General features: G+C 44.6%; 1 protein-coding gene across 3 annotated transcripts in view; it reads right to left on the bottom strand.

Moving 5' to 3' along the window:
• Positions 1–2,805: 2,805 nt before the first annotated feature.
• TFAP2B (transcription factor AP-2 beta) overlaps positions 2,806–14,489 on the bottom strand; it is an 86,508-nt gene continuing 74,824 nt past the window's right edge. For 2 of the 3 annotated variants that reach the window (XM_054995151.1, XM_054995167.1), the window contains exon 7: positions 13,813–14,366. In XM_054995151.1, coding sequence (XP_054851126.1) covers positions 14,066–14,366 — 301 coding nt within the window. In that variant the 3' untranslated portion in view covers positions 13,813–14,065. Of the gene's footprint in view, positions 2,957–12,285; positions 12,349–13,812; positions 14,367–14,489 lie in introns of those variants that run through there. The other variant, XM_054995159.1, reaches the window with a different exon arrangement.

Below are 14,489 nucleotides of genomic sequence, written 5' to 3'. Positions count from 1 at the left end.
AAATGCGTGGGATTTTATCGCCAGGTTTTGAAAACGTTCGGGCTTCAGTCCTAGTAGAGCAACGCCGCTTATGCCCGCCTAACTACGCGTAGGAGAGCGTTGCTAATCCATCTCCATCGCGCTCTGTCGGCTTCACAGAATGTTAATTGGTGCCTCTTCGACCTGGATGGGACTTACTTCCGAGGAAACCTGCATAGAAATGGACTTAGCGTGCTCCCGTAAAGCACGCCTAGGATTCTTGCTCGCAGAGGGCGCGCCTGAGTCGAAGGGCAGCAAACAGCAGCTCCTCTTTCAGGCCGGGGGAACAAGCAGGCCAAGTTGGAAAACGGAAGCGATGACTTGACAGCCTTCAATCTACTATGACTTCTATGACCTCAAGAAATTCCACTGTACTTCGATTTCTCCCAGGGGCAGTATTGTATAGTGGTTAGAGAGAATCTGGGATACCCAGGTTCGAATCCCGCTCTGCCATGGAAGCTCACTGGGTGACCCTAGGTTAGTCACACCCTCTCTGCCTGACCTACCTCGCAAGGTTCTTGTGAGGATAAAATGGAAAAGGAGAAAAACGGAGTATAAGTGAAGCGAAATAAATAAACCAGTTAAGACAATCCAGACTGAGGGCTGTTCAGGAAGAAGCAAGACTCGCTCATTTCAATGGGACTCGCTCCGTAGCGAGAGCCGGCAAGAGTGGCGCTATCAGAATACGTGGGGGGGGGGTATTTTAAAAAGTGGGTCTTAAGGGTAGCCATTGGCTTCCCGGGTCAACTCAATCAAAACTCCCTTCAAAGACTCACAACATTTATAGTGCAATCCTAAACAGTTACTCCAGTCTAAGCCCACGTAACGTTGTTTAGGATTGCACTGTAAGTAATGCAACCGCGGCAGACAGACGTCAAATTTCAAGCTTTTCTCTCGACTTGCTCCTTTCAGCTCCCTGCGGCTGGTAAAAGGAATCGACCTTTCACACCTGCGATGAAGTGAGATCTGGTTCGGGAGAAGTCTAAGCCTTGTTAGTCTTTAAGGCGCCAACGAACTCCTGCTGGGTTTTCCAGCAAAAATCGATGACTTTTAAAAAATTCTTCGCCTTGGCTGCATCCTACCGGATATAAAATTCAGAATTTTACATCTGGAGTTGTTGTGTACTTAGCTGGTTCCTGAAGATGGGGCCGAGGGGGCGCCTGAATTAGAAAGCTCGATCCGGTCTTTGCAAAATCGGACTTGTCAGCGAGACCGGGCGGCCCTTAGCCCTTAGCCTGGAAACCAGCCCGGTCCCCGGATATACGCTCCGATGCGCTGAAGTCTGGGGTACCACATTGCGCATCTGGCTGACTTCGGGTCACTCCTTCGACTCCAGCTGCGTCAGAAGGAGGGACGCGAGAGGGATCCAGTCAGAAGGAGGGACGCGGGATCCAGTTCCCAGGTTCTTGTTCGGACGCTGCAATGCTGCTCTTGCCGAAAAGCCATCGATGGGCTTCCAAACGGAAGAGTGGGATGGGATGTTGGGCTGGGCAGATCAGGTTCGAGTCCCCGCTCAGGTAGGAAGCTCACTAAATGAACTTTGACTTTAGCTAATGTTGGGAAGTGTGGGGGGGGGGGGAGAAACTCCCCGCTCAACACGCACACAAGGACGGCTCATCTATGCTGAGCGATATAAGAAGCATACTTTTTCCGAACGAAGAGAGCAATCCTAAGAAGGTCTACTCAGAGTCATACTCGGGTCTATTCAATGAGGCTTACTCCAAGTAAACCTCCTCTTCTATATTTGACCAGTTTCTGTATCATGCATCTGACGAAGAGAACTTGATTCTCGAAAGCTTATGCTACAATAAAATTGGTTAGTCTTAAAGGTGCTACTGGACTCTTTTTGATTTTGCTACCACAGACTAACACGGCTAACTCCTCTGCATCTATGTCCAAGTAAACTGTGAGTCGCTCTATTATCCTGGCCTAGGCTGGGATCTGCAGTTACAACGATGGAGCGCGCATCTCGCCTGCTTCTTTTAGCAAGGAAGAGCCAAGCCAAGGGAGGTTAGTTTTAATAATACATCTGGAACCGAGATAAATGTGACATTTAAACCTGCGTGCTCGTCCCTACGCGCCTGGAATGTCACCGAAGAACTATTCCTGGCGCTAGTATGTAGTTTGGTGTAGCGGTTAAGAGCGGCAGGATTCTAATCTGGAGCATCAGGTTGTGGTTGTTGTTTTTATTATCTGATCACTATCTTCTGATGGTCCAGTGGTACCTTACAGACCAACTAGATTTCCAATGTATGAGCTTCGGCGAGTCAAAGCTCCCTTCATCAGATACATTTCAGGAATCTGAAGAAAGTAGCTTTGGTTTTCCAAAAGCCTACGCCAGGGAAACCTAGTTGGTCTCTAAGGTGCAACTGGATTCCAATCTTGCTCTTCTACTGCAGACCACCTGGGCCACCCACCTGAAACTTTCCCCGGATCGTGTGCCCGCTCACCTTAACCGTGTGCACAGGGATTTTTGCTTGCCTTCCCGCCACCCCCCTCCCCAGGCTAGTAAAGATGCAAACCGACTCAAAGCACCTTGAAACAAAGGAGAGGTTTAGCAGCGACTGGATTCTCCAAGCTGCACTCGTTGGCAAAGGCCTCCCTCCTGTCTCTTCCACTTGGACTTGCCTCTGGCTCGAAGATGCCTGGCGCGCTGGAATGGCAGCCAGGAAGAGCTCGCATCGGGGCCCAGCCAGAAGGGGTTGCTGGGAGTCCCACGGAGGCCGAGAGACCAGCTGCGCCCTTCTCAGGCCGAACTAGGGAGGCGAAATGAAACAAAGGAACCGGTTCACAGAAGGTGAGGTTTATTGCAAGGGAGAAAGAGAGAGAAGGGAGGAGGGCCAAACTGGAGGCAACTTCGGAGAATCGATCGGGCGAATCCACCGGCCGACATCGCTGGGAAGCACCGTTTGTTTCTCTTCCCCTGCAGAACCGGCTCCTGTATTCCCAGAAATGGGAAAGAAAAGATTTTTTTTTCTCTCATGGAGGCGAAAGAAAATCAGTATTTAGAAGCGAAGAAGCTCCAACACACACACATTTTTTAAAAAAAGAAAAAAATCTAAAGAGGAAAATACAACAAAACACAACAATCTTTTTTTATTCTTCTTATTATTACTTATGTAAATCAGGTCATCACTGGACAAGAAACCAATTTCTACCCATTACCATAACAGCTTGTCTATAAAGAACAGGAAAAAAATCAGATTGGGTACTATCTAGAGTCAAGCGTTTGTAAATTTTTTTTTGTCTTTTTGATCTTTTCCCCCCTTGGTTTAAATTTCCCCCACCCATTCACAGAGGTATAGTCACAGATAAATAACCCCAAAACTACTTGCTCGCCATATTTACACAATCCCGTTAAATTAAGCATAAATAAATATATACAAACTCATCATTGAATGCCTCTCCGCGTGCTTTTTAAATTTTCCTTTCTTTTCTGGAAGAGACACGAAAACAGATGATATTTCTGTAAATCTATTCAAGAAGAAAGGGTTGTGGGTTTTTGCCATTTTTCATTTTTAAAAAATAAGGACTCTGTTTTGGCATAGAAAGGAAATAACTGTTGATTTCACACTCTTGTTTGATCCGTGTTCCTTTATTAGTTTAACTTCAGACTTTGATGCCTCAGTTCTTAATACTGGTTTACTGGAGTGTAAATACCCTTATTTCAAAGGATTTACCTTCACAGAATGTGTTTAGGAGAGTGGCATTGGACACTCTGGTACACAAAGGGTTACACTGCAAAACCCACCACAGTTTCTCCCCTTAACACACTTGATTGTTCATTTCATTTTTTTACACTACTACGATATAATATTGGCATTCTGATTGGTATAAACAATTGCCAACTACTCATGTGAATGGGGAAAAAGATATATTTAACAAAAAAAAGAGGGGGGGGGAGAGCATTCATCAGTGCAATTAAAGCATTAATTTATTAATTGCAGGTTTTGAAATGTTAAAGGGGGTGCAGATGAATTTGAATCAGAGTTGCCCCTCAGAAAAGGGCATTTAGTGCGAATGGCGTTATTTCCAACAAGCTACGTACATCTATTGATTTAGCAGTGTGATTTTAGAGAGGGGGAGAAAGCCCACCCTCTAAGGGTAATTTATTTTCTTTCCTCCGCTCTCATTTTAACAGGTGCCTTTGGATGGCTGCTCAGGTGGGCTGTTTTAAGGGACAAATAATTGACAGATAAGATTAGTTGTGTGATCCTAAACATGCTTGCTCAGATTCAAATCCCCCTGGTTTCAACCGGGTTGCCTTAAGGTTTCAGTCCTAGGAAGACTTGCCATACCGTAAATCTAACCAGTTCTTGGTATAATATGACCCTGGCTAGGGTGACAGGAGTCTGAGCTGGGAATTAAGAGCTGAGCACAATACTTTCTCAGGCGTGCATATCTGAGGTAGGGCAAATTAGGTCATCTCCAAATACCTTTCTCCAGGTCCCCCTCACAATTACACACACACAAACACACACACAGCAGATCTGATTTGTCAACTGCCTGCAATCTGTAGCTTGGAACAATATCAGGCTTGCAATATTCCATGATCCTAAATATAAAACCTCAAAATGAAGTTCTGTTGAAATCAGAAAGATTCCCATCCAAATCAATGTGCGTTAAGGTTGCGTGTAACTCCCCTCTTATCCTTTAGCAAAGCTCACATTATCATATTTTACAAGGTGGAATTCACCCCTATGCATCTTTGCTTTTAACCTGAAAACATACCAGAGCCCAGCTTTACTTTTAAACAATCAGGATCCCTGATTGTTTGGCAGGTGACTTGCTAGGATCAGAACTGGTTACCATTTTAAGGTGGGCCTGGAACATCTAGTTGCTATTATCCTAGAATCTCATGGAACCTTTTAATTATGTTGGATTAACAGAAAACAACATAAATACTTAAAACTCAGTTTCAGTTTATTTGATTATGTTCTTGTAATCACAAGATTCTAGTCTTCTGCTTGTGTGGCCCATTATACTATGCTGGAATACAATATCATGAGGGCTTTGATCACTGGGGAAGGGTTTTTTCCCCTTCTTTAGTTAGAATCCCACCTCTGATTTAAGGGGCAAAGATCTACAGACAGTGACAGGAAAGGCATTGCCCATGAGCTAGTCTCCCTACAAAAGCAGGGAATGTTCTCTTGCATCTGGTGGCTCCTTAAAAGACCATGGTTCAAAGAAGAAGAAATGCAATTGGCTAGCCAGGAGCTAGAGCCTGGAAGAGCTCGTGCACCAGCTTACTTTGGAAGCCAACTTTGTAAACATGTCTCACTTGAAACACATTCTTTGGATTGTGCCCAAATGGACAGCTGGTCATCCTGCTTATTTATTCATCTTGAGAATAAATTGAGAGGAAACATCATCTTTTAAGGATCCAAGGACTTTTAATGATCCTAGCAAGCATTTTGGGGGAAGAAAAGAAGAAGCATTTGAAAAGGCCAGATCAGATATTTAGCAATGCTTGGGTATTCTGGTTAAATTCAGCAGGGGCCATTTCACAGGTAAAAGGTTTATTCCTCTCAATGGGGAGCTTCACCTGAAGGTGGCTCTCTGATATACCTGCATTACGTATAACCAGCTCTTTCTAACATTCAGATTTTATATAGAAAGGAGCAAGAGTCCAGTAGCACCCATAAGAATTTGTGGTAGGGTATGAGCTTTCATGAGTCACAGCTCACTTCTTCAGATAATAAGTTGTGACTCATGAAAGCTCATACCCTACCACAAATTTTGTTAGTTCTACAGGTGCTACTGGACTCTTGCTCTTTTCTACTGCTACAGACAAACACAGCTACCAATCTTGATCTATCTCCATGTAAGGCACCAGATTGTATATGTTAGGTATACATTTAAAAATTCCAGATATACACCCAAATATGTAATGCATGAAAATTGGAGTTTTAAAATTTCAGCATGGTTGTTGATGGATACCTGCTTCTAGCTGCCTCAAAAAAATTAATTAAGTTTGTGGAGTGATAAGTAATTTCAATAGGTAACACCAGGGCTTTTTTTCTGGGAAAAGAGGTGGTGGAACTCAGGACCACACAATGACATCACTTTGGGTCAGCTGGAACAAGGGGGGAGTTGTTTAAAGTTTAAATTGCCCTCGGCAAAAATGGTCATATGGCCGGTGGCCCCGCCCCCTGATCTCCAAATGGAGGGGAGTTTAGATTGCCCTCCATGTGGAGGGCAATCTAAACTCCCCTCTGTCTGGAGATCAGGTGACAGGGCCACAGGGCCAGATCTACGGTTGCCGGCACCCAGGGCGACCGAAGACCAGCCACTTGTGTGCGCGCTCTGTGCGCGTGCGCTCCCGGCGCTGCATGATGATGTCACTTCCGTGACGTCATCACGCAGGGCAGCGCATGCCATCCTGTGGCAAGCCAGCTGTCCCAGCGTACTGTGGAGTTGGCGGAGGCAGTGCAAGTGGCTGGGAGGCCAACCGCGCCATTCGCCTGCCCTGCAGGACAGGTGGCATCCAGCTTGCCGTGTGCCCCCTGTCCTGCAGGGCAGGCAAATGGCATGGGTGGCCTCCCAGCTACTCGCGCTGCCTTTTGCCTGCCCTGCACCCCCTGTCCTGTGGGGCAGGTGAATGGCACGTGCGGCCTCTCAGCCACCCACGCTGCCTTCCCCACAGAACAGGGGGTGCGCAGCAAGCGCGCCCCCTGTCCTGCCACCCGCGCACTCCCGGGGCTGGCAGCTGCGCCCAGTTGGTGGTGCCAAGGGCAGAATACCTCCCCCTGCCCCCATCAATCTGGCCCTGCGGGGTCACCAGCCATGTGACCATTTTCAAGAGGAGCCGTAACTCCGTTCCACCGCATTCCAGCTGGAAAAAAGCCCTGGGTAACTCTATGAAAACAGGCCAGGATTTTGTTTCTTAATATTCAATTGGCAACTCTCTGTAGGACTCTAGATTCCCCCCCCCCCCTCTGATTTTGCTCTCAATCATGATTTTTTTTAAGATAAAGGTGGTGAGTCTGGCTGTTCCACTCTAAGATTAAAATGTTCAGTTTTTCAAACTGCCAGGATGACCATGGAACATATTGCAATCGGTGCTGGTTCAGCAGAGCCCCCACTGAACTGTAAACTGCTCAGAGATGCCTAAACGGTGCTCCAAATGGTATATAGCCTGAGAAACAGTACCCAGAAAAATGGGTATATTCTTTCTCCATCTGCTGACTACATGACCAGACATCCGCCCTGCAGGTGACCAGTCAATATAAGCTATGGGTAAGTGCCGTATGGTAAGAAAAGTGGCATGCCACATTTTTCATGCCCCTCACTATCATTTACTCATGAATAAGTCCCTCTGAAATTAATGGAATTTATTCAAGAATGAATTTGGGATATAGCAGCCATTATTAAAGATTTATTGACACTCGAGATCATTTTTTACTTACTACACAAGGAAGAAAGATCTAGAGCTGGGGGTACGAACTTTTGAATTCCTAGCAATTATGCTCTCTCAAGTAGACACGGGGTGCCCATGGCCCAAGCGAACGCCACCTTGACCTTTCAGGAGTGAAGGAATTGTGTTACCAGATCCTTTGGGGAAAGATCCTGCATGTGAAATGAGTCCAGAGCTTCATAAACTGAGATAAGTAATAAAACTCTGAGACAAAGTTATACTAGCCTTGAAGGATATTTCCAATCAGTCTATGGCGGGATCATGGAAATCTAATCGTAGCTTTGAAGTTGATACCAGGGAAGTTTCTGGGGAAGCAGATTCCACTGGAGTAGTTGCCACGGGAAAGAGGAGGTTACAACTTTGAAATTCCCTACCATTGTCATGGCTTCTTGGCAGCCAAATCCAATTCTGGAGTCAGTGGGCTGAAGTTGGCACTCTTATGAAAAATACTTTCCTGGGAGTGTTCAGCCACCCTGGAACTTAAAATCCTAAGCAAATTTTAACCATCAAGAAAATCTCTCCAAGAGAACCTAGCAGCTTGTGAGAGTTGAGAAATTATCATCTCTTCTAGAACAAACCTCAAAGTCTCTTTGGGATGTATCCACCTCGTTTAAGTACATATAGATGTGGACATGCTTGCAATTTAATCTGCAAGGAGGATTTGATTCCCTGGAGGTTTCAATAGGTTCTACATATACTCAAGACCCATCAGGCATGCCTACATTTCCCTTAGCACATCTGAAGAAGTGAGCTGTGACTCACAAAAGCTCTTGCCCTGCCACAAATTTTACTAGTCTTATTGGTGCTACTGGACTCTTGCTCTTTTCTACTCCCATAGCACAGTGAAAGTAGTTCTCCTTGACCAAAGCTTTTAAAAATATTTTTGTTGCTAGAATATTTCTTCAAATGGACTTTTTATTTTTATGTTAAAGTTAGCCAGGTTTTGGTACTTCATTGAGCCAGGCATGCTCAGCTGAATGGGCTGAAAATTAATATGTTCTTGAGATGCATTAGAAAAGTCTTAGGGAAATGTATTAACTTGATTCAGAGTTAATACATTTGGGTGAGAGATTAATGAGTATAATCCAAGCCTTGCCTTCCACAGGGGTGGGAGGGAGGCAGGGGCTTTCCCCGTTATGAAGCCCCTCTCATTGCATGCTGTACTTCTGGGGGTCCTTCTATATCAAGCAATAGCATATGGGAGAGGCTACAGCAGGAGATAGGAAAGTTATTTCCCACACTCTTTAGGCCTCACATAGTGCTCTTAAAGAGCAATTTCAAACATAAAGGCATATTTCCTCTTTTGCCTCATTTTCCAATTGTTGGTGTGAAAGACACACATAGGAAAAAGCTTTTTTTAAAAAAAAAAGTTAGAAATTGAGGAAAGGAAGCCTGTAAGTTTAAGTACATGGTAGTCCTTTGTATCTCAATAGGAGTTACACATATGCTTAAGGTGAGTATCCCTGTTGGTCTGTAGTTGAAGAGCAAAATCCTGGTCCAATAGCACATTAAAGACCAACTAGATTTCCAAGGTATGAGCTTTCAAGAGTCAAAGCTCACTTCATTTAACTCCTGAAAGTTTATAACTTGGAAATCTACTTGGTCTTTAAAGTGTTATTGGGCCCAGATCTTGCTCTGAGCATATGCTTAATTATTTAGAAAAATCAGTTTAATTGGCTTAATTTGCACTAGAGGTCATTCCACTGGTAAGTGTGGACTGTCGTAGGAACAGTTCTTGCTGGAGAACCTTGATATAGCCCCTCCTGGATCGAATTGCTTCTGTGATATCATAAAAATCTGGGAATTCATGTCCATTTCTGGTGTTACCTAACTTAGCTGAACTACAGAAGCAGCCAGTTTCTGCTGTTGGGATTGGTCTCTGCACTTTCCTTGATTACATTTGAATTTTATATAAGCAGGGCCGGCGCACCCATGGAGGCCAGGTAGGCGGTGGCCTCGGGCACGCGGGCATTGGAGGGGCGCCGGAGGGGGTGTCAGGGGCAGAGGCACGCACAGCGAAGCTGGCATGACTGGGCTGCAGCTACTGCTGCAGCCAGCCAGCCAGCTCCATGCTGCCGCCGCCGCCACCACCACACACCCCAGCCGGGCGCAGCCTCCCGGTGCCAACCCAGCAGCGGCTCGCAGCTTGTGCGCCCAGCTGGGGTGCATGGCGGCGGCAGCGGCGGCACGGAGCTGGCTGGCTGGCTGCAGCAGCAGCTGCATCCAGCCACGCCAGCTCCGCTGCGCACTCCTCTGCCCCAGCCGGGCGCAGAAGCCGTGAGCTGTTGCTGGGGTGGCGCACGGAGCAGCCTCTGCGCGCCGCCCAGCAGCAGCTTGCAGCTTCTGTGCTCGGGGCTCCGCGAGCTGCCCAGCCCCCCTGCGGCGCATGATGATGTCTGCGATGATGTCATCACGCAGTCCGTGGCGTCCACGCACGCAGAGCACACGCGCACGCTGCCGCGGGCGCCAGAACCTCTTGCACCGGCCCTGTATATAAGGACATTTCCCTCAGTGCACCCTGCATTTTACAGCCCCTGTAACCCCCTCCCCCCCTTTCCACTTCATATATAAATACCTGACTAGCAATGTCCCTCAACATGATGCATTAGAAGAGAAGGGCCTGGTCTACAAAACTGCCAGAATGAAATCTCATCAGTCTTTAAGGTTCAGTTGAATTCCTGTTTAGCTTTTGCTGCAACAGACTGGCAAAGTGACCCATTTGAAATCGGTGGTTTGTAGATTGGCATTGTAGCTTAACAGGAGGGGGCAAAGCCAGAGAAGGCAGAATGGAACCCTTCACTGGGCCCGGGTTGCAAGCCTGTTACTAAGACAGAGCCTCTGTATGGCTTCTTAGAAATATATTTTTTCTTCAAGGAGATGGTTTTGGAATCAGGGAATGGGGGAAGATGCAGAGGAGTTGGCCGTGTTAGTCTGTGGTAGCAAAATCAAAAAGAGTCCAGTAGCACCTTTAAGACCAGTCTCTGTATCATGCATCTGACGAAGAGAACTTGATTCTCGAAAGCTTATGCTACAATAAAATTGGTTAGTCTTAAAGGTGCTACTGGACTCTTTTTGATTTTGGAATGGGGGAAGAGTCTGTTTCAAGATTGGACTGGGCCCAGAGAAATTATAGTTGGGACTTGCTAAGCAATAAGGACTTACCATAGCTGCTGTGGCATAATGGTTAAGTGGTTGGGTTGCAAATCAGTTCTCTGCTGGTTCAAATCCCACTACTGCCCTGAGCTCAGCAGGTGGCCTTGGATAAGCCACTCCTCTCAGCCCAGCTTCCTATCTGTATTGTGGGGATAATAATAACATGACTATGTTCACCACTCTGTGTGGGGCACCAATCTGTCTAGAAGAGCAGTATATAAGTACAGTCAGTCATTATTATTATACACATATAAGTGTAGGTTTAGAAATACAGCTTAAAGACGCTGAATACTTGAATTTGCACCAAATCCCTTTAAAGTCAACAAAACTGGGATTCCTATGATACTTTCTTCCTCTAAGAATGCATTCAGGAATGCAGCCATGATTTGGCCTCATACAAGGTACTCCAAGTTATCCATGTGGTGTGAATAGGTTTCTCTCCCTCTTGCAAAAAAAAAAAAAGTCTACAAAACAGGTAGAAATGTTAAATGTGAAAAGAGTTGGCTGAATTTCAATCACATCTCAAGTGGTTTGTGGGTTGGGTGAACCAGTAACTTGAAATTGCAAGGACCAGTATGAACAACACAATTTAGTGCATGAAACAAGGATTAGTGGTTTAGCCTCCAAAAAGAGTGTCCTGCACATGTTATTTCATCATATCTATATGCAGTGGGGAAGGCATGTGGAGAATATGTCTATATATACACATACCATGGTGAAACACAGCTTGCTAGATGTATACAACTGCTGTAACTATGACAATGTATACTTCATGTATGCGTGAGCTTTAGCATATGAAACAATTATTTATCCAAAGTTGAAAAAGTCCTAACTCACTTTTGAAACTGAAATTTTGGTAACTTGAAATAGATGGACATTTATCCTGATAACTTTGAGCAACGGCCGTCATGGGCACCATTAAGTGGAACTAAATTCCACCAAAATTAATAGAAATTCAAAACCATATAATGTATTGAAGATAAGGGTGGCAGATTTCAATACATCTGTAGCCTATTGTCTTCTAAAATCCTATGTTAGGCCAAAATTATTCATAGACAAAAGCTGTTGTGACAAACAGGAGACTTTTTAAAAAAACAAAAACAAAAAAGAAGAACAAAACACTCTATAGCAACAGTCAAGTAACAAAACCTCTCAAACCTGTTAACATGCAGGGTGAAGTTCATCTCCTTGCACTTAAGCATGATTTTACTAACAAGGAGATAAGACATTGACAAACTGAATCAGAAAGAGGGCCTGTAATATACTGAATTTCTGCAAGCGACTGGAAGTTGGTGAGTCCCCTGCCCAACTTTTGCTGTTTGTGTTCTATGTCAAGAATTACAAAACTCTTTTAATAGCCTGGAGAAAATGGATTTCCTAACAATGAGAGCCCATTTCAGAAATGCATATATGACTCTCCCTGCCTTTCCTTTCACCCAGGCCCTTTAAAGAAGAAATGTGCTGAGCCAACTTGCTCTGCCGTATGCATTCAGTGTCAAAGAATGCGCCCCAGTGTGTTTCTCAGCATTAGACCCAACACAGAATTTTGCTTCCTGATATTACATTGTCCATTCCATTACCTTTGCCTTCTTTAATCTATTCCCTTTGAGCTTCTTTAAAGAAGTACACCTGCAGAATTCCAAAACAACTGGCTTTGATTTGAAAAGGGTCAAGACTGTGCATTTTCATCTCTGTACCTGATGAAATGTGTTGGGAGTTCTAGTCCTCTTTGAAGAAGCTCATAAGCCAAGCGGGCAAAGCTTTGGGAAACAGAAGAAAATAAAAAGGATACATACTCCTGAGAAGGAAACCACATAACTTATACAGACATTCCTATTACTAACACTCTTTTTTTAAAATCAGGCATGTATGCATGAGATCTGAGACACTGGCATTATGGGAATTTAGACAACAGCTGTTCAGAGCAACAATTAGCAGACTTGGGTCCAGTAGCACCTTAAAGACCAACTAGATGTCCAGGGCATGAGCTTTCTAGACTCTCAGAAGTTCATAGTGTGGAAATCTAGTTGGTCTTTAAGGTGCTACTGGACCCAAATCTTGATCTTCTACTATAGATCAACATGGCTACCCACCTGAAATAGCAAACTGGCACCTAATCACTTTGAACCTATGAGTCTTAGAGTTTCATATGCACTCCAGTGAACAAGCGGGCTTCCCATTCACTTCAATGGGACACCTCTATGTGCATTATTCCTGGTGCATTCTGAGCAGGTGGATTCACAGCAATGCAAAGGAGAACTCTTGCAGGTGGGGAAGCTCAGAGTATGCATCAGAAATCCCGAACCTGCAAGGAACATTCCAACTGGGCCAGTTGGATTTTTAAAAAATCCTACTCTTTCCTACTGGAAAGAGTTACCTCTGAATGCAAAATGCATGTCCCTTAAAAAAAAAAAGATGAGTCCACAAGCTGAAGAATTGGGCTCCTCCCTGGTCCTGTTCATTCACAGATTTTGCACACCCGCATAACATTTTAAGCATGTATTTCCCCATGGATGGTCTCCTAGAAGCTCAATGCTGATTCTAAGTTAAATCACAACCTTAGACATAGTTCTCAATTATAGGCAAACTCTACACATCTTTACAGCCAATAAATAGCCATTGGAGCCTCAGAGTTTAAGGCTCAGTTGTGCTAAATATCTAAACAACGTGGGTGTTTAATAGCCTGTATTGACTAGGGGCACTTGAAAACAGTTTGGTTAGTTCATATGATTTGAAACACACTTCCACGTAAACAGAGTTTTAACTTGTTCGCAGCCTGCCTGGACCAGTTCGTATAGCAGCTGGCATTCCTTTTGAATGGCTACTAGACCTCGAGAGTCAGGTTGGATTTTCCTGTTTCTTCCCCACTGCTGAAAAACCTAAAAGTTGAGTAGCATTTGGCCCTAACTATTCTGACATGTTGAAATTAAGAAGATCTGGGTCAAAAGCAAAAAACATTGTTTTGGACAGTTCAGTATAAAATAATTCCATTCCTCAGAAGGTTTTTCCCCCTCCCTATTATAGACAAAAGAGACACTTATTTTCAAATAATGGTAATACACAAGCAGACTATGTACCTCGGCCAACATATTGACATGACCAAAACGATACTTCCAATAAGTTATTGATTGCTTTCACCTATGTTGATGATCAGTTTTCATCCCCCCCATCCCCCCCTCCCCCAAATATCATTTTTCTAAAAAAAAGATTGTGGGAGACAGAAGTGGAAACTCCTGGAAGTTGTCTTCAAAAGTTCCTCCGTCAAAGCCATTCCTGCGCCATTGTGCACTTCTGACCTTATGTCCTTTTTTTAAAAAAAAAATTCTTTGTGGGTCTGACCTAGCTAGCATCATTCCTCCAAAGCCCAATCCAATATTTTAAAGCTAAAATCAAAATGTTTTTAAAAGATTCTCTCTCTTTCTTTCTGCTTTTCCTTTTTATTTTTCTTCCCTAATTTCATTAGCTTCCTTTTTGTTTTCATTTTCTGTGTTTCTCTTCCTTCTCTCCGGTTTTACTACCTGGTCCTTCCCCGGAAGTATGCCTGTTAGCAGAGTTGTTGTTCAAGAACATCTTGTCCATGCCTTTCAGAGCTTCTGTCAGGTAGTTCTGGAGAGCAGTCAGGGCAGCACAAATGGCTGGCGACCCAAAGCCGTGGGTGATGAGACTGAAGTGAGTCAAGCAGCTCTGGATCCCTGGTTCCAAAATGGGGCTCGGCCGGCTATTTCCAATGGGTGTCCTGTCCTGGGCCAAGAGATCTGTGAATTCTTTACAAAGTTGCCTGTATAGAAAGGATGACACAAAGAGACAATGAGAGTTCAAGTGGGGCACGATCAGATGTCATTGTGAACACTACTGCATACAATACGTACTGTCTGCTGCTTTAAGTATGGCCCTACTGTGT

This window comes from Eublepharis macularius, chromosome 1, assembly GCF_028583425.1.
Source record: "Eublepharis macularius isolate TG4126 chromosome 1, MPM_Emac_v1.0, whole genome shotgun sequence".
NCBI classification, from domain to species: domain Eukaryota; kingdom Metazoa; phylum Chordata; class Lepidosauria; order Squamata; family Eublepharidae; genus Eublepharis; species Eublepharis macularius.
Note: the sequence above shows the minus strand (reverse complement) of the source record. Positions and strands in the feature narration are given on the sequence as shown.